General features: G+C 41.5%; 1 protein-coding gene across 3 annotated transcripts in view; it reads left to right on the top strand.

Moving 5' to 3' along the window:
• Positions 1-3647, top strand: part of FAF2 (Fas associated factor family member 2) — a 63957-nt gene extending 60310 nt beyond the window's left edge. For all 3 annotated transcript variants that reach the window (XM_004737551.3, XM_045075588.1, XM_013059302.2), the window contains one exon: positions 393-3647. In XM_004737551.3, coding sequence (XP_004737608.1) covers positions 393-575 — 183 coding nt within the window. In that variant the 3' untranslated portion in view covers positions 576-3647. The remainder of the gene's footprint in view (positions 1-392) is intronic.
• The last annotated feature ends 15508 nt before the right edge of the window (positions 3648-19155 follow it).

Here is a 19155-nt window from a genome sequence, read left to right as displayed (position 1 = left end):
ACACAAGTATTTTAGGGGTGATGGGCCATCAGGCTGGCAGCTCATTCTCAGCTGGTTCAAAGAAAAAAAATTTTATGTTCTGTACTTCCCACTGTTCTATAACTCTGATTATTTCTAAGTAAATTTTTAGCTCTATATCAAGTTGTCAAGAAAACAGATGAATTCCTTCAGAAGTAGGACTAGCATTGGGGAATGTAATCTCTTAAAATTAAGAGCTGCCCTATGTATTTGCTCTGTGAAATCAAAGGACCTCATAATAGAATTCCAGTGTCATGCGATGACTTCATATTCCGAGTCATCCTGGAGAGAGCTGGCAAGGGGATATTTGATTTCATAGTTGTGTTGTCTGTCTGTGACTTGCTCTAACTGTCCTTTTTCTGTATGATCTGCAGGTAATCCATGACTTCTTATTTTCCTTGAAAGAAAGCCCGGAAAAGTTTCAGATTGAAGCCAACTTTCCCCGGCGGGTGCTGCCCTGCATCCCTTCAGAGGAGTGGCCCAACCCCCCAACACTGCAGGAGGCCGGACTCAGCCACACAGAAGTTCTCTTTGTTCAGGACCTAACAGATGAATGACATTTTCTCTTCCTCCCCCCCTCCTACCCTAATCCCTAAAAGAAATGGAAAAACAAAAACAAAAAAAAACAAGAGAGAAATTCATATTATTATTATTATAATACGATATTTTTTTTAAAAGACTGCTGCATCCTGAGGAAGGATCAGAAACCATGCTGCCTAAAAGAGTCACCACCTGTGTGTGCGTGCGAGGTCAGCATTGAACGTTCCCGCTGGCAAGGCCACCCTTTCCTACTGCCTCTGCACCACGCACCTTCCAACAAAAGGAGACTCTTCACCTCCAACCCAGTCATTGTCCCTACTGGGGAAGGGTGGACATTCCCACTAGTTCTCATTCATTCTTGCTTTTATGGAAAATAAAAGTGAAAAAGACGTCCATCAACCAGCTACTGCAGCATCTCCTGAGGACTTGCTTCTCCCACCACCAGAGAAGAGAGGGAAGAGAAGGCACAGAACAGAGATGTTCTTGAACTTCCCACAATTTATGAATAACTTCTAAATGTTTTCTGTTGCTTTGTAATGACCAAAGGAATGAGGCTGACATAGGCGTTTTTTTTCCTCAACTTTATTTGATGAGAGCCAATTCTTAAGCCCATGAGTTCATGCCCTGGGCTCCTTAGCCCACAAGAGTGTAATAAAGGTGGCCTGGGCTGGTTTATGCTTATTTCTGCCATTTTCCCTCTCACATTCCCAGAGAGGTGATTCTTTTTGGTCCAACTCTTGCTGTCCTTTCTTGCCATCTCTGTGCCCCACTGGGGAATATTAGGAGGAAATCTGGGTTCATTGCCCCAAAAAGTCTATACAGATAGACCCATATACATGGCGTGAATTCTGCGTATACTGAGTATACACATGACTGCAACTTTCCCTTGGAATCTGTACCAAGTGGTTATGGGATCTGAACCAAAGGATAGCGGCTCTTCATTCCTCTTCTGACATGTGCATGCTCTTCCTGCCCAGCCTTGAGCTTTCCTGAATTGCCAAGTTTGGTGCTTTCCCAAAGGACTGGCAGGACCTGTGGCAGAGCCAGAAGGAACCCCATGAGAGTTCCCTGCCTATCTCAGTGGGAGTGTGGTGGTGGTGGTGGTGGTTTAAGGATAGAACTAGAGACCTTGAAGGGAGCCAAGCCAACACTCAGCCTGTGTAAACTGTTGGAAGGCACATTTAGTTTCTGATGTAGCCATCTGCTAGACGCAGTTTTTAATCCTCTCTATTGCTGTGTTGAAGTAATAGGGTTTTTTAACCTCTGAATATCTATTCTCTGGTTGAGTTTATGGTAATGGGTGCATGGGTCAGGCCATGTATTAACAGATGCCAGCATGAGCTGGCAAATACTCCAAAGTGTTCTACAGCTAGACTGGTGCAGGCATGTAACACTGCTACCTACTGAAGTAACTGTAGTTCTTAGCATGCTGTGAGGCCAGGGGTTCACGTCAAGATAAAACATGATAGATTTCCAGCCTCCAAAGGCTTTCTCTCTTGCTTCCTAAAATCTAAGGGCCACTCTTTTAGGTAGCAGTGATGTGTCTTCTACTCTCTGCAGCCCTCAGGGGTTGGGTAAACATCAAGGAACAGAGTAAGGAGCCTCACACAAAGCACCTGGGAAGCCTAGGAAATTCCCAGTAGCTTTAGCACAGGTTTCTAGAACACTGTTTCTAGGAAAATTTAATTCTGCTCCTGACTGCCTATTATTCCATTGTTTCCTGCTTCCTCAAGCAGGAGTGGGAAATCACTGTCTGACTGTTGTGTTGGCCTTAAAGGAATCTGGAGTGAGTACCAAGATAAAGCATATTCTCCATCCAACCTTATATGAATTCTGCTTCCTGATAACAACCATGCAAAGAGGAATTTTTCCGCTTAACTCAGAGCCTCCTTACCTGTCGATCTTGCAGCTGTTTCCCTGGCAGTACACAAGAGGGGAGGATGTTAAGGGCCTTCGTTAGGTTGGGGTACCAAGTGTCTTGCCCACACCTCTTTGGGAAGTTGTAAAACTTTTTCCTTAATTCAGTCTGCATCTTATTCTACAATGTGCACTTTATGTCTCTTGCCCTTTTAAAACTTGTTCAGTGAAGGTCAAATGCCAGAATATTAAGAAAAAGTCTATGTCGGTACAGTTCTTGGAATGGCCTGCCCATTACTTCAGGTTTCAGGAGGTTTTATCTGGAGCACATGTTCCTTCCTAGTCCATGTTGAAATGGGCCTGCTTTGCTCAGACCCCATTCCTGTCTCCTTGCTGACCCTAGGGCTGCTGCCTAGGTGCCATCTCCCTCTTCCGTGAAGGATGCACGTTTTGTCATTTAAAGCCAGTACAATCTGTATGTTACTCCCAAGGACCTCTGGGAACTCAATGGGACCTGTAAGGGAGAAAATAACTGAGAAGTACCTGCAAGGATTTGCTCATTTCCAGATCACCTCTGGGCTATTTCAGCTGTTTATCAAACAGCAAGTCATCAACCTAACAAAAACACTTGTTTCAATTTTTGTTCTGCAGTCCCAAAACAAGTTGTAGATTCAGCTGAAAAACCATGGGAAATGACCAAGACACCTGTTGGAGTCAGTTGAATTTCTGCAGCCTCAGTGGGGCCTTTCTGGTCTTTTCTTCCACTTCTACAGAATTTCCTGCAGCAAATACTTCTTTGTCCTTGCTTTCTTCCACTATGAGTTTGGATAAAAAAATGAGCAGAGGATAATATTTGTCTCTTTAAAAAAAAAAAAAAAAAGGAACCTAGAATCTTCAACTGAGCAGTCATTATGAAAATTGCTAATGGTGCCAAGGCCAAGGAAAGAGTTTCAGAAAATGACTGTGGGAAGAAGTGATAACCCCCAGAATGCAAAATCAGGGGAGTATTATCTGGTGCTTGAACAAGGAGCTCCACTTTACAACTGGTTTTTTTAGGACTTGTGAGGAATGCAGCAACAGGAAATCCATCCACAAAGGACGCAGTGCCCTAACTTGTACTGCACCTGAATAGTTATGTGATAATTTACTGAAGAAATCTAGTGTACTTTAAATTTTTTTCATAAAAGTTTACATTGTATTGTAGGTTAACATTAAATGTTTTATAACAAAAATCTCCAAACAAGTTGTGGGTCTTTCTGTCCAGGAGAGATGTGGTAGGTATTTTCCTATGTGTGAAGGAAAGTTTGGGAAACCATGGGGGTTGGAACAGGGTACTGCATTGCCGAAAAGCAAGAGAGAATCAAAGAAGACTATGGAGTTAAAATACTGTATTCCAGTGAAAGGAGGCAACACAGTGTGGTATAGCAGAAGAAGCAGACAGATTCAGGTTTGAGTGGGCTTTTCTGACCTCAGACAAATTCTTTAGTTGCCTCTAACAATAAATGAAGTTAACACCATCTGTGTCAAGATGGGTTTGTAGGTTAGTCAAATGTATATGAAGTGCCCAACACAGGTGTCATTGTTCCTTTTCTCCATGGAAGTGTGTTCTGAAGGAATATTTTCTTGCAGTTTTAACTGTCAGTTTCAAAAGGGATGCCATGTCTCCTGCTAGAACACTCCCATTTCCTTGTGAATGAATGAGTGCCTAAAGAAGAGTCATCTTTGATCTAACAAAGTCTGGACTGTTGGAACTCCCCTCCTAAGGTATTTTTGCTTGTTTTTTAATTTCTGAGAGGAAATGCAAGCCTTGGTTCTTTTCCTTTCTCTTCCCCACTCTCTGACCTTGCTCAAAGAACTCACTCCTGTGAGCTATGAATTCTTGTCATCTTCATAGTCTACCCTGTTGCTTATCTGAAGATGTGGGCTTCCTTTTTGTTGGTTTTGTGTGTGAGTGTATTTTATTTTATTTTTAAGATTTTATGTATTTGACAGCAAGAAAGGGAACACAAGCCAGGGGAGAGGGAGAGGGAGAAGAAGCAGGTTTCCTGCTGAGCAGGGAGCCTGATGCAAGGCTCAGTCACAGGACTCTGGGTCCATGACCTGAGCTGAACACAGATGCTTAACGACTGAGCCACCCAGGCACTGCTTGTTCGTTTTTTTTAAATGTAGATCTTAAGTGTAAACTAGAATGTCTTCTGCTCAGTCTTGTAAGTCTGCAAGAAACATTGGTTCACCTTGGTCAGAATCCACTTTTAAAAATAAAAACTTTGTGGGCGCGTGGGTGGCTCAGTTGGTTGAGCATCTGCTCTTGGCTCAGGTCATGATCCCAGAGTCTCAGGATCAAGTCCCATGTTGGGCTCCCAGTTCCACGGGGTATCTGCTTCTGCCTCTGACCTTCTCCCCTCTCATGCTCTCTCTCTTCTCTTCTCAAATAAATAAATAAAAATCTTTAAAAAATAGGGGTGCCTGGCTGGCTCAGTGGGTTAAGTTAAGGCCTCTGCCTTCAGCTCAGGCCATGATCCCAGGGTTCTGGGATCAAGCCCCACATCAGGCTCTCTGCTCAGTGGGGAGCCTGCCACCTCCTCTCTCTGCCTGCCTCTCTGCCTACTTCTCTGTCAAATAAATAAAAATCTTTTAAAGATGAATTTAAAAATAAAAATAAATAAAAACGAACACTTCACAATTGATTGTGAAGGTTATGTGTAAAATTTTTGCCATCGATTGACAGATTAAAGGATGATTTGAACTCTGATGCCAGATATACTTTGTTTCAAATCCTGGTTGTGGCCATGGTTTTGGCCAAATGACCTTAGCTCTCTAGGTTTCAGTTTCATCATCAGTAAAATGGGGCCAGTTGTAGCCTTGCAGTCAGGATAAAGTGAATTGCTGCTGCAGTGACCTGGCACACAATAGGTGTTCACTAAGGAATAGCTCTGATTACTGTTTGCAGCACAGTCTGTAGCTTGCCCACTGCTAACAGTCCATCCTAGATGCAGATAAAGGAAGGAGAGCAAAAGGGGAGGGGTTAAGTTGATGCTTTGCTTAGGGGTGGATAATGTCCAACACTTTTTTTCTTGCCATGCCTCCGGTGTTGTAACACCATGTATTTTTACCCTGATGGAGCCACCAGCCCCAAAGTCTCTTCTTCCTGACCGTGAGCTCTGTGCTGAGCCTTTCTTCCTTCTCATGGCTCTAACTCTCCCCTTTTCTGTCTGCCCTTCTTGGGAACTCTCAGAATGATGCCCCAAACTTCCAGGTTTTAACCCTGGTAAGCTGAAACCTGGTTTTCTCTTGAAGATACCACTTCAGAAAAACCCATAATCAGGGACTGTTCATTTTCCTTCAAAACTAGAAACCAGAAAATGGGTCTGCATTTCTCTTCTGCTGCTTTGATCCACTGTTGTCTAGGATGGTGTTCCTGAAGCACATGCCATCTCCTTGGACTACTTTGTACTGTTCTGATTGCTACTGGACATTCTCCCAGATACTGGCAACTGGTACTTTCTTCTCCACCAGCAACCTAGGTGACTCTTATCTTATATATGTGAATTTCCTAAAATTTTGGTCCTTCTCCTGATTTGACTTATACAGCTGCTGAATGTAGTAGAGAGGCTTTGAGTCAAATCTGAATTTGAAACTACCCCTTGCTGAGTAATCTAGGGTGTTTCCTCATCTATAAACATCAAGGCAGTGCATCCTTGCAAAGTTTAGGTGCTCTTTAAATGGACTGCTGTGAAGTGCCTGGTGGTAGGTGGAAGAATGCTTAGTAAATGTTTGCTTTCTTCGCTCTTGTCCCAGCAGTGCTGTGCTTTGAGGTTAGCCTTCAGTGTGAACTGCTTCACCCTCAAGACCTCAGAACCAAACCCTTACTGACCATAGCCTTTAGTGCTCCAGTTCCATTGTCCCAACACTGCCCATAAGGCCTTTCTGTCCCTTTCTACACCTCTTAATTCTCCCTACCAGAATTCTGTTGGCTTCATTCCTCTCTCCACTATAATCCAGTGCTGTCACAATTCCCCAAATTAAATGAACCATTTTATTTCTCTCCTCTTGTTCCTTAAGTTGCAAAGTCCTAGCTTATATATCACAGTAAACTGAGGAGCCTTGGTGTTGGTGCCCACTTCTGTGCTCCAGCTCTGGGAAACTCCCCATGTGTTTCTGCCTCATAAGTATTGCTCTAGTGTGTCCCCTTTCCCAAATCCAAGCCCTAATGCATCCTTTTCACTCTAAGTCCACTGCTAAGCAACCTACTTACTGAGAAATTCAAGTTCTTGTCACAGAACTCCATCCTCTTTTTCACTTCCAAATGGTTCTGTGTTGTTACCTGTTTCCTCTCTTTTCTATCTTGTAGGTCTGTTTTCTCCTGAAGGAGATAAAACACCATAAAATCCCCGAATCTTAAATCCACAACATGATTATATTTTTTCTTTATGTGTATACCAAAATCAAGGTGCAATATATTTAATCACTCTAGAAAGTTACCTTGTGTGTCTATAGCTCCTCAGAGACAACCGCTATTCTGGCTTCTTTTACATAGAAGTTTTGCTTGTTCTTAAACTTCATATGAATGGACTCATTGTGTGTGTGTGTGTGTGTGATTTTATAAATTGTTTTTGTTTTTTTAGAGCTCATGAATTGGGGTGGGGGAGAGGAGGGAAGGGAAGAAGGAGAAAGAGAATTGTAAGCAGGCTCCACATCCAGCACAGAGTCCAACACAGGGCTTGATCTCATGATCCTGATATCATGACCTGAGCTAAAATGAAGAGTCATATGCTTAAGAGTCAGGTGCTCCTGTTGTGTGTGTGTGGTTTTTTTTCTTTAAATTAATAAGTCTTCACACCCAACATGGGGCTTGAACTCACAACCCTGAGATCGAATCACTGAGCTGACTGAGCCAGCCAGATGCCCCATCAATTGATTTCTTTATTCAAGTATTCCTATTCATGATAGGAAACTTAAGGAAGTGCAAAGGAACAATAAAACAAATGTATAATACCACATTGTCCAGAGGTATCTATCGTTAATATTCCAGTGTATGTCTTCCCAGACGTTACCTATTAAAAACTTTTTCTTCTACAAAAATGGGATGGCCAGGGGCGCCTGGGTGGCTCAGTGGGTTAAGCCACTGCCTTCGGCTCAGGTCATGATCTCAGGGTCCTGGGATCGAGTCCCACATCGGGCTCTCTGCTTGGCGGGGAGCCTGCTTCCTCCTCTCTCTCTCTCTGCCTGCCTCTCTGCCTACTTGTGATCTCTGTCAAATAAATAAATAAAATCTTTAAAAAAAAAAAAGAAAAGAAAAGAAAAATGGGATGGCCAAAAAAAAAAAAAGGGGATGGCATTGTAAATACTGTATTATCTCAATTTCACATCTTCTATATATTTTTAAATGACTATACAGCATTTCACTGAATGGATGTGCCATAAACTATAAACTAATAAAAATCCTCTTATGACATTTTAGGTTGTTCAACTTTTTTTTTTTTTTTTTGCTTTTCTATGTATAACTTAATAAGCATCCATGTAGTGATAAATGTTCACATCCATGTTTGTTTTCTCAGGGGAAAAAAGAAATCGAAGCAAAATTACTGAGTCACAAAAGGATGGAATTTTGCTTTTTAAATGATTGATTTCCAAATTGTAGTGCAGAAAAGTTATATTTCTGCCAGCAAACTCTGCCAGCACTGTGTGCTCAGTCTCCCATTTGTGTCAGCATTGCCAGAACCTTTACTAACAACTATCCCCTTTTCAATCACTTGAGTCTCCTTTCATGTTCCATTTAAAAATGTTTGGCATCTCCTCCCTTGCAAAACCTTAAACTTACCCACAAGTTACCATCCTACCTCCTTTCCTGCCAAGATGACTTGCACAACCAGCTTCCACTTCTTTCTTAACCTCCTTTTGATTGAACTTCCATCCCCACTAACCATCTCTTATGGTCAGCTATAACCTCCTAACTGATCTCTCTCTTTTTTTTTTTAAGATTTTATTTATTTATTCGACAGAGATCACAAGTAGGCAGAGAGGCAGGCAGAGAGAGGAAGGGAAGCAGGCCCCCTGCTGAGCAGAGAGCCCGATGCAGGACTCAATCCCAGGACCCTGAGATCATGACCTGAGCCGAAGGCAGCGGCCCAACCCACTGAGCCACCCAGGCACCCGCCTAATTGATCTCTTACAAGATCTCTGTAAATATAAAAGTTCCCCAGTTGGTACCTTATACAGACTCAAGTGTCCCCTTGTTTCTGGCCCACAGATTGGGGGTCAGATTATGTGAACTATGTAAGGGAATCACACTTTATCTTGAGGGCCATTGAGGAGCTTTAAGCAAGGGAGATGCATCAGATTTGGGTGTTAGAAAGCTGATTCTGTCACTGGGGAGACTGAATGGGAGGGAGCCAGGACTAAGAGGTGATATGATAAGAGTCCTGAATCAGAAATGATTTGGGAATGGTGGGGGTGTTAATGATGGAAATGAGAACTATTTAGGAAGCAAAATGACCAGAGAGGACCTGGAGGCTGATAATATATGGAGGATGATGGACTGAGAAATTGAGGGTGATGTCTAGGATCTGACAACTGCATTTAGGAACAGACAGTCACTGGTGACTTTCACAGGTGCTATTTCAGGGGAGTACAGTATCGGAAGGTAGAAATAACGAATGGGAGATGAAGTATAGGTAGCTCTTGGGAACTTTGTAGGTAGAAGGTATTGGAGGAAATAGAACAGGCCAGAGAGGAGCTGTGAATGAGAAAAGGTCATTTGTTTAAGGTGGGAGAGACTTCATTAAGTGTAAATGTTAAAAGCAATGAGATTTTAGAGGAAAAGGTTGAAGATCCACAGAGAGAGGAAAACAGAAAGATGCCCCTGGGGTGGGGGAAGGGTTGGCCTTAGGAGGAAGGATGGGAACAAGTCAAGGTATTTGTAGATTTGAAGGCAAAAAGTTGAGAGTGTGTGCATGTGATGGGCTCTGTTCTGTCAGGTTGTGGGGATTGATGAGGTCAGATGTCTAAGAGGACTGAAGAAGATTTGAAATAGACATTTTAGAGAGCAGGCCCGAGTATAGGAAGACAGGTGGCTTTCTGGAAAAACAGCCCAGGCGAGACTCAAACCACAATACATAGTAGGGAAAGACACGAAAAGCCAGGCCCTGTCACCAGTCTATTTCCTTCCTGCTGCCAATTTTCTTTCTGAAAATGGGTCATATGCGGCCATTCAGTTTTCAGCACCTCCTTTGTCCCAGGTCAAAGTCCAGCTCCTCAACCTAGAGCTGGAGACTTCAACTCTGGGCCCTTGCAGAACTTCATAGCTTTGTTTTTCTGTTCATGATCACACTAACTAATGATTATGGATCTCTTGGTTGTTCCCTAAATATACCGTGCATTTCCTGCCTAAAGATAAACTAACACAACTGGCACTCAGGAGAAATGGTTTATTTTTTTTTTAAAGATTTCATTTATTTATTTGACAGAGATCACAAGTAGGCAGAGGTAGGCAGAGAGGGGAAGGGGAAACAGGCTTCCCACTGAGCAGAGAGCCCGAAGTGGGGCTCAGTCCCAGGATCCTGAGATCATGACCAAAGCCGAAGGCAGAGGCTTAACCCACTGAGCCACCCAGGCACCACAAGAGAAATGGTTTAAGACACTCTGTCAATTCCTCAAACTCGTCTGGTGGCCAGCAGGCAGTGCCTAGACCACATGATTCTGGTCTTCCAGAATCCTGTTTATAAGACTCTGGCTTACTATAACACAGGTACTAGCAAGGAGAGGAGATATAAATCATAATTAGCATGGTATACCAATTTAGGAACACAGTAATTGTATACATCTGGATCTTTTCAGGTAGCTCTTACCTTTCGGTGCCTCTATTAGAGATCTTTAGTTGCAAGTAACAAACAGGAAACCCACTGTAGCTAATTTAAGGGGAAAAACTGATGTGTTGAAAGACCATGGTGTAGGTCCCAGAACTGAAAGTCAGATCACAGAAAGGGTGAGGTCCAGGTTTCAGAAGGGGTAGGTTGGTGGGAGGGTGTTGTCAGAGGTAGAAGATACCCTTGGGAAGTCAGGACTCCCACCTTTGGGAGGGAGGAACATAATTGGCAAGTAGATTGGGGTTTCTGTGCTTAGTTTCACCCCATATATGGCAGGGCCTTTTTTAAAAATTGCAGAAAAGTATAAAAAAGAAAATAACCCTGATTCACATTTCTACTACCCCAAATTATTAATATTTTAGCATATTTGCTTCAAGCTTTTTTTCCCCCCGCCGGATATACTTTGGTTAAAATCGCATCAAATCTTTATACATTTGCTAAAATAAATCCCTTCATGCTCAGCAGATGTGGCTAATTTTTTTTTTTAAATATTTTATTTACTTGACAGAGATCACAAGTAGGCAGAGAGAGAAGGGGAAGCAGGCTCCCTGCCGAGCGGAGAGCCCGAAGCAGGGCTCCATCCCAGGACCCTGGGATCATGACCTAGGCCAAAGGCAGAGGCTTTAACCCACTGAGCCATCCAGGCGCCCCATGTGGCTAATTTCTGATAGAGCAACCTGCCATTGTGTTGGGCACTGACCAGCAGTGAGCCCTCTGTTTTTCAGAGGCCTTTCCTAGTGTGCTTGATCTGAGGTTGAAATAACAGCAGAGGCCAATGAGTTTGCCTCAGCTTGTCAGAACTCTGGAGGCCAGGGAGGGGATGGTTCGAGGAATCATCATCGTACAGAAAGATCATTGGATACGGGACAGATAACAGTTAATTTACTATGCTGGGACGATGGAAAGAAGAGAGGGCAGGGCCTGGGCAAACACCTGGGCCCTGGGGCTGGGGTCAACTTCCCACATACTTTCCCTCCCAGCAGCTTATTTGTTCACTTATTCAATCACCTGTTGAGAAAACCCTCACTGATGTCTACTGTGTCCATGCCCTTTTGCTAGGATCTGGGAACATGGTGACTGTGATGGCCCTTGGTCTAGTGAAGCAGAGACATGGGCAGCCAACTGGATTGATCATAACAGGTGAGACGTGTGGGGGAAAGCTGTCTGCATGGTGGGCTGTGGAAACAGAGTAGAAGTGTGGCCTGCTCTGGCTTGAGGGAGGGATCTGGGGAAGTTCACTTGAGGAGAGGCATTCAAACTCGACTTTGGGAAAGGAGCATGATTACCTGGAAATATTAAGGCATTTGAGGCTACATAGTGTGGTTCAAGGCAAAGGCTTCAGGGGTTGTAGACCGACCTGGTCTTGAGCCCTTGATCCCAGCTCTGCTGTGTATTGGCTCTGGGATCTTTGCCAAGTCCTTTCCCATTCCTGGGCCTCCCTTTCCTCAGCAGGAAGTATGAGGAAGGTAGTAACAGTTTTACAGTAAAGAAAACAGAAGGACTCCGTGAAGGATAACTCAGCAGTATGGTAGGCATTCACGAAATGTGAATGGTCTTCCAAGCAGGGGGACCAGCATGCACAATATGGGTAAAAACAACATGTTGGGGAAACCATGAGAACCTGGTCTGACTTGAAGGAAGGAGGGGAGACTCAGGGGCTGACAAGAGTGAGACGAGATTGTGATAATAGTTCTACTGCCTCCATTCCCTCCCACAGGGAAGCTGGAGAGGCAGGGGAAAGGAGGAAAATACAAGTATGGAACCCCATTTCTTTGACATCACCCATCTTCCAGTGAAATGACAAAGGGGGTTTATCTTCAGGGCTGCAATCAGTTTCCCCATTCATAAAAAAAGAGGAGACAACACTCCTTCTGTGGCTGTCATCCCTACAAACCCCGTAAGGGACAGAGGACTTCCATTTTCTGTTGCATCCCAGGAGGCTGTAAGGTAGCAGTGGAGCATGGAGTGGGGGGAGGGAAACGGACTGAAGACCTCTGTTAGGGTTTTTCAAAAGTGGGTTTTCTGACTTGGAGAATGCAGAAGTGGAAAGACTACCAGATTATCCTGATTCTTGCCATTTTCTACGTGGGCCTAGGGCTAGCCTGGGGCCTCTCTGAGCTGCAGCTCCTCCAGCGGGAAACCAAAGATGATAATGCCTCAATTCAGGGAGCTGAAGAGCAAATGAAACACTATGGTTTATAAGGCCCTCTGGGTCCTGGCCCATGACCACCTCTTCAACTTCACCCTGTGCTCTTGCCCAAACTCTTTCTTGCCTCTGGGCCTCTGCATGTTCTGTTCCCTCCTCCTGGAATGCTTTTCTCCTGACTAGGTAGCTCCTTTTCATCATTCAGGCCTCACTGATCTCAATGTCGCCTCTGGGAGACCGCCCCATTTTCATGACCCTTGTGATAATCTGAGGTTATTCTTTACTTATATATTGTCTGTCTCTCCTGGAATGCCAGCTTCCTGGAGGCAGGAACTTTGTCTCATTCAGTGGAGTTCCCCCACTGCCTAGAACAGTGCATGACTTTGGGCAGAAACACTCAGCCAGTTCTGTTGAATGACTTTATTTAGCACAAACAACATGCAAAGCAACCCACAAGGTGCTGAGCACTCAGTGACAGTTAAACAGCCCTTATAGAGTATGTAGGCTTTTACACCTGTGCCCAGAGAAGAACCGTGAAAGTCTTTCCCATGAGCATACAGGCTGAGTTCAAATGGTGCTGAGGCACCACAGCCAAAGGGGAGAGAAAGTATCTGTTCCTGGAGCTCCACCTTCTTCTCTCTGAGGACCTGTGGTGTGCAGCCCTTGGTGAGATATTACCAATTCTATCAACCGTTATTAAAGTAAAGACACACTTGACTGCCACTTCATTCATTCTTCAAGAAATGGTTACCATGGGTCAGGCATAGTTGTAGTTACTGGCAGGCAGAGCTTCTGATAGAAGAGCGCGCTAACCAGAATGAACTTCTACCCACCCCCAACCCCGCAACACACCTTTAAGTAACAGAACTACAGCTCAAAGATGATAGGATTTTTTAAAATATTTATTTTTTTAACTCACAACCCTGAGATCCAAAGTCGCATGCTCTACCAACTGAGCCATCCAAGAGTCCCAAGATGATAGGATTTACAAAAAAAAATTTTTTTTAACTTATTTTCTATTTGAGTATAGTTGACATGCCATATTACATTAGTTTCAGGTGTACAGCTCAGTGATTTAACAAGTTTATCCATTATGCTATGTTCACTACAAGTGTAGCTGGTGTCACCAGACAATGCCATTACAATCATCATTGACTATATTCCCTATGCTGTGCCTTCTGTTTCCATGACTTACTCATTCTATAGCTAGAAGCCTGTATCTCCCACTCACCTGCACCCATTTTGCTCATCCTCCCATGAACCTCCCCCTCTATGGCAACCATCAGTTTATTCTCTGTATTTATAGGTCTGATTCTGCTTTTTGTTTAATATATATATTTTTTATATTTCACTTATGAGTGGAAACATTTGGTATTTGTCTTTCTCAGTCTGACTTATTTTACTTAGTATAATACCTTCTAGGTTTCCCACAGTTGGCTGTACACTACATTACATTCCCACCAATAGTTGCTTTTTCTCCACATCCTTGCCAATACTGTTGTTTCTTGTCATTTTGATTTTGGCCATTCTGATAGGTGTAAGGTGCTACCTCATTGTAGATTTACTCTGCCTTTCCTTAATAATTAGTGATGTTGAGTTGAGCATCTTTTCATGTGTTTGTGTCTATCTCTATGTCATCTTTGGAAAAATGTGTTCAGGTCCTTTGCCCATTTTTTAATCAGATTGGGTTTTTTGGTGATGAGTTGTATAAGTTCTTTTTTTTTTTTTTTAAGATTTTATTTATTTATCAGAGGGGGTGCGGAGAGAGCGAGCACAGGCAGACAGAATGGCAGGCAGAGGCAGAGGGAGAAGCAGGCTCCCTGCTGAACAAGGAGCCCAATGTGGGACTCGATCCCAGGACGCTGGGATCATGACCTAAGCCGAAGGCAGCTGCTTAACCAACTGAGCCACCCAGGCGTCCCTATAAGTTCTTTATATATTTTGGAAATTAACCCCTTATCAGATGTATCATTTGCAGGTATCTTTTCCCATTCCGTAGGTTGTCTTTTTGTTTTGTTGAGGGTTTCTTCTGCAGTGCTAAAGCTTTTTATTTTTATGTAGTCTCAATAGTTTATTTTTGCTTTTGTTTCCCTTGCTTCAGGAGACACATCTAGAAAAGTGTTGCTACAGCTGATGTCAGAGAAATTACTGTCTGTACTCTCTTCTAGGATTTTTATGGTCTTAGGTCTCATATTTAGGCCTTGAATCCATTTCAAGTTTATTTTTGTACATAGTGTTAGTGATTCTAGTTCCATTCTTTTACATGTAGCTGTCCAGTTTTCCCAACACCAATTTATTAAAGAGTGTCTTTTTCCTATTGTGTATTCTTTCCTTCTTTGTCATAGATTAACTGACCACTGACCGTATAATTGTCAGTTTATGTTTGGGATCTTTTCTCTGTTTCATGGATCTATGTGTCTATTTTTGTGCCAGTGCCATACTGTTTTCATTACTGCAGCTTCTTAGTATGTCTTGAAATCTGGTATTGGAATACCTCCAGCTTTTTTGTTCTTAATCAAATTTTCTGTAGGTCTTCTGTAGTTTCCATACAAATTTTAGTATTTTTTGTTCTAGTTCATTGAAAAATGCTGTTGGTATTTTGATAGGGATTGCACTGAATCTGTAGCTTGCTTTGGGTTATATGGAAATTTTAACAATATTAATTCTTCCAAACAATTAGCATGGAGCATCTTTCCATTTGTTTGTGTCATCTTCAGTTTTTTTCATTAGTGTTTTATAGTTTTCAGAGTATAGTTCTTTCACCTCTTTGGTTAATTATTCCTAGGTATTCTTTTTGGTACAACTGTAAATAGGATTTTTTTTTTAATTTCTCTCTCAGCCACTTCATTATTAGTGTATGGAAACACTACCAATTTCTGGGCATTAATTTTATGTCCTGCCACTTGATTCTTTAATTACTTTTAATGGTTTTTGGTGGAGTCATTAGGATTTTCTGTGTATCTTATAAAAATGATAGGATTTTAATCTGATTCATAATGTCAGCCTTTACCCAATTTCCCAAAGGCTTTTAAAAAAATTTTTTACTTGAAATAAATATAAATTTATAGGAACTTGTAAAAATATTACAAAAATGTCTTATATAACCCAATGAGTACATCTTTTTATGTATGTATTTTTATTTTTAAAGATTTTATTAGTTTATTTGACAGAAATCTCAGGTAGGCAGAGAGGCAGGCATAGAGAGGGGGAAGCAGGCTCCCTGCTGAGCAGAAAGCCCAATGCTGGGCTCGATCCCAGGACCCCGAGATCATGACCTGAGCCAAAGGGAGACGCTTAACTGATTGAGCCACCCAGGCGCCCCACCAATAATATTTTGCATAAAACCAGAAAATTGACATTGATATAATCCAGTTTTCACCAGTTTTACATCCACCCATTTGTGTGTATTTGTATTGTCAGTTTCGTTACTTATATAAATTCATGTAACCACACTATAATCAAGATACAGAACCACTGCATTGCCACAAAGATCTTATCCCTGCTACCCCTTTATAGTCACACATACACACACCCTTGTTCCACCATCCCCAACCCCTAGCAACCACTAATCTATTCTCCATCTCTAATATTGAATATATATATATATATATTTTAATATATATATATATATATTTAAATATATATATATATATCTTTTTTCTGTTCCGTTGATCTACTTGTTTGTCCCTCTGCCATGTTGTCTTAGTGCAGATCTACAGTAACTCTTAAAATCAGGTATGGTGATTCTTCTTTCTTCTTGTTTTTCAAAGTTATCTTAGCTGCTTGTTTCTTTGCCTTTTCATATGAATTTTGAAGAATGTCATATATATATATATATATATATATATATATATAATCTCCTTTGTGATTGGCTTTTTTCACTCACCATAATTGCCTTGAGATCCATCCAAGTTGTTGCATGTATCAATAGTTCCTTTTTTTTAAGTGAACTGTACACCAGATGTGGGGTTTGAACTCATGACTTCAAGAGTTGCACGCTCACTGAGTGAGCATGCCAGCCAGGCACCCCTAGTTTGTTCCTTTTTATTGCTAAGTAGTATTTTGTGATCTGGATGGATCACAATTCAACCATTTGCTCACTGAAGGATGTGTACATTGTTCTCTCTTTGGGGTGATTATAAGTAAAGGAGCTATAAACATTTATGTATGTGTTTTGGTGTGAACATGTTTTCATTTTTGGGGGATAAATGCCTAGGAGTGCTGGGTCATGTAATAAGTATATGTTTAGTTTTAGAGGAAACTACCAGGCTGTCGTGATGGTGAAGTTGAGCAAAGAGGCCAAGCAGAGGCTGCAGCATCCCTTCAAGGGGGGCCAGTTTGCCAGCTCCTGGAACCTTATACCTCTCATGATTTGCCTGGGATTTAGGAGGGGTGCAGATCCTGGAATGAGTAGCCAACCATTTTTAGTTTACTCAGGGGATAAAGAACTATTTGGTCATCTGGATTTGGAAGCAGTTAATAGACAGGAACATGGAAGGTGTGTGTGGTGGCTGGGATGAAAGATGGGACATCCTTTAGATGCTTATCAGTTGAATGGTACAGGGCTCTTCACAGATGCTTCAGTGGCAGAGTGGAACCTCTATTGACTTATTTATCATAGATTGTATCAAACACTTGCCAGACTGTATTCCAGAGTGGCTGTACTATTTAGTATTCCTGTCGGCAATGTAGGAGAAATCAATGTAGGAGGATGCAATGCATCCTCACCAGAATTTGATATTGACACTATTTGTTATTTTCATTGTTTTTACAGGTGTGTAATAATCTTATTGTGGTTGAATTTGCATTTCCCTAATAGCTTATGGTGGTGAACAAATGAAATATCCTCTTTGTTTAATGTGTTCATGTCTTTTGCCCATATTCTCATTGGACTATCTTTTCTTGAGTTTTGAGAGTTCTGTTATCTGACATGAGTCATTTCTCATATATGTGACTTTCAAATTAAGCATTTAATTTCTGGTGAAGTCTAGTTTATTACTTTTCTCCTTTATGGATTGCTTTCAGTGCCATGTCTAAGATCTCTTCACTTCACTGTAGGTCCTAAAGAAGATTTTCACTTGTTTTCTTCTAAATGTTTTCTACTTTTATGTTTTACCTTTATTTTTTTTTAAAAAAGACTTTATTTATTTATTAGAGAGAGAGCATGCACAAGCAAGGGGAGTAGCAGGGAGAGGGAGAGGGAGAAGCAGGCTCCCTGCTGAGGCACTTGATCCCAGGACTCTGAGATCATGACCCGAGCTGAAGGCAGATGCTTACCTGAATGAGCCACCCAGGTGCCCCTATGCTTTACCTTTAAATCTTTGATCTGTTTTGAGTTCTTTTTTGTATTGTGACTTAAGTTTCTTTTTAATTTTTCTAGTGGATGTTCAGCTACTCCAGTATTATTTATTGAAAAGCCTATCTTTCATTGAATGCTCAAAAATTAGCTGGCCTTACTTGTGCGGGTCTCTTTCTGGAATCTTTTTTCTGTTCCGTTGATCTACTTGTTTGTTCCTCTGCCATGTTGTCTTAGTGCAGATCTACAGTAACTCTTAAAATCAGGTATGGTGATTCTTCTTTCTTCTTGTTTTTCAAAGTTATCTTAGCTGCTTGTTTCTTTGCCTTTTCATATGAATTTTGAAGAATGTCATCTCACACACACACACACACACACAAAAACCTGCCAGAATTTGATAGGAATCACATTAAATCCATAGATCAATATGGGAAGAAATCACATCTTAACCTATTGCTGAGTCTTCTAATTCTAGAACATGACATGTTTCTCCATTTATATAGGTCTTTGATTTCTTTTATCCAGTGTTTATTTTTAACACACAAATCTTATTTTGTTAGATTTAGGTTTCACCTTTTGAGTGACTCTGTAGTTTTAAATTTTGATTTTCATGTGTTCATTGCTACTATATAGACTATAATTTTTGTATATTCATCTTGTGACCTATGACCTGATGAACTCATTTAGTTCCATTTTTTTAGATTCCTTGGGATTTTCAAAATCTTCATGGGATTTTGATAATTTATAGGTCATCAAATTTATAAATAGGGACAATTTTCTTTTCAGTATCTTATGTTTAATTTTATTTCCTTTTTTTTGCCTTATCTTATTGTGCTCGCTAGGACTTCCAATATGATATTGAAAAGGAGTGGTAAGAGTGGATATTCTTGCCTTGTCCTGATCTCAAGGGTGAGGCACCTAGTCTTTCACACCATTATATTGTTAGCTGTTGAGTTTTTTGTAGAATGTTACTTACCAAGTTGAGGAAGTTATCTTCTTATTTCTAGCTTGCTGAGTTATTATCATGAATAAATGTTCAATTTTGCCAAGTTTTTTTTTTTTTTAAATCAACTGATAAGATCAACTTTCCTGTAAGTTTTTTTTTTTTTGTAAATACTGGAAAAAGCTTAGAGACTTCCCTAGACTTCAGACTAGGGCCCTGGAACTCCATCACTATCACTGGTCTAGTCCAGCACTTCCCAGTGTGCCCCCAGAGAATGCAATTGGAGCACTACATTTAGCCAGACAAGCCCAATATAGCAATTGCTGCTCACAGTATCCATTTCTAGAGGCTTGTAACACTCATCAGCATAACCATGGCTCAGAGAAGCCCTGCAGCATAGGCTCCTATTACCTTTTTTTTTTGTTGGGAAGGCAAGGATACCTGTCCCATGGGGAGACGAATATACCTGAGAATTCTATGCCAAATGTCA

This window comes from Mustela putorius, unplaced genomic scaffold (assembly GCF_011764305.1).
Source record: "Mustela putorius furo isolate JIRA1106 unplaced genomic scaffold, ASM1176430v1.1 tig00000145_pilon_pilon_pilon, whole genome shotgun sequence".
NCBI classification, from domain to species: domain Eukaryota; kingdom Metazoa; phylum Chordata; class Mammalia; order Carnivora; family Mustelidae; genus Mustela; species Mustela putorius.
Note: the sequence above shows the minus strand (reverse complement) of the source record. Positions and strands in the feature narration are given on the sequence as shown.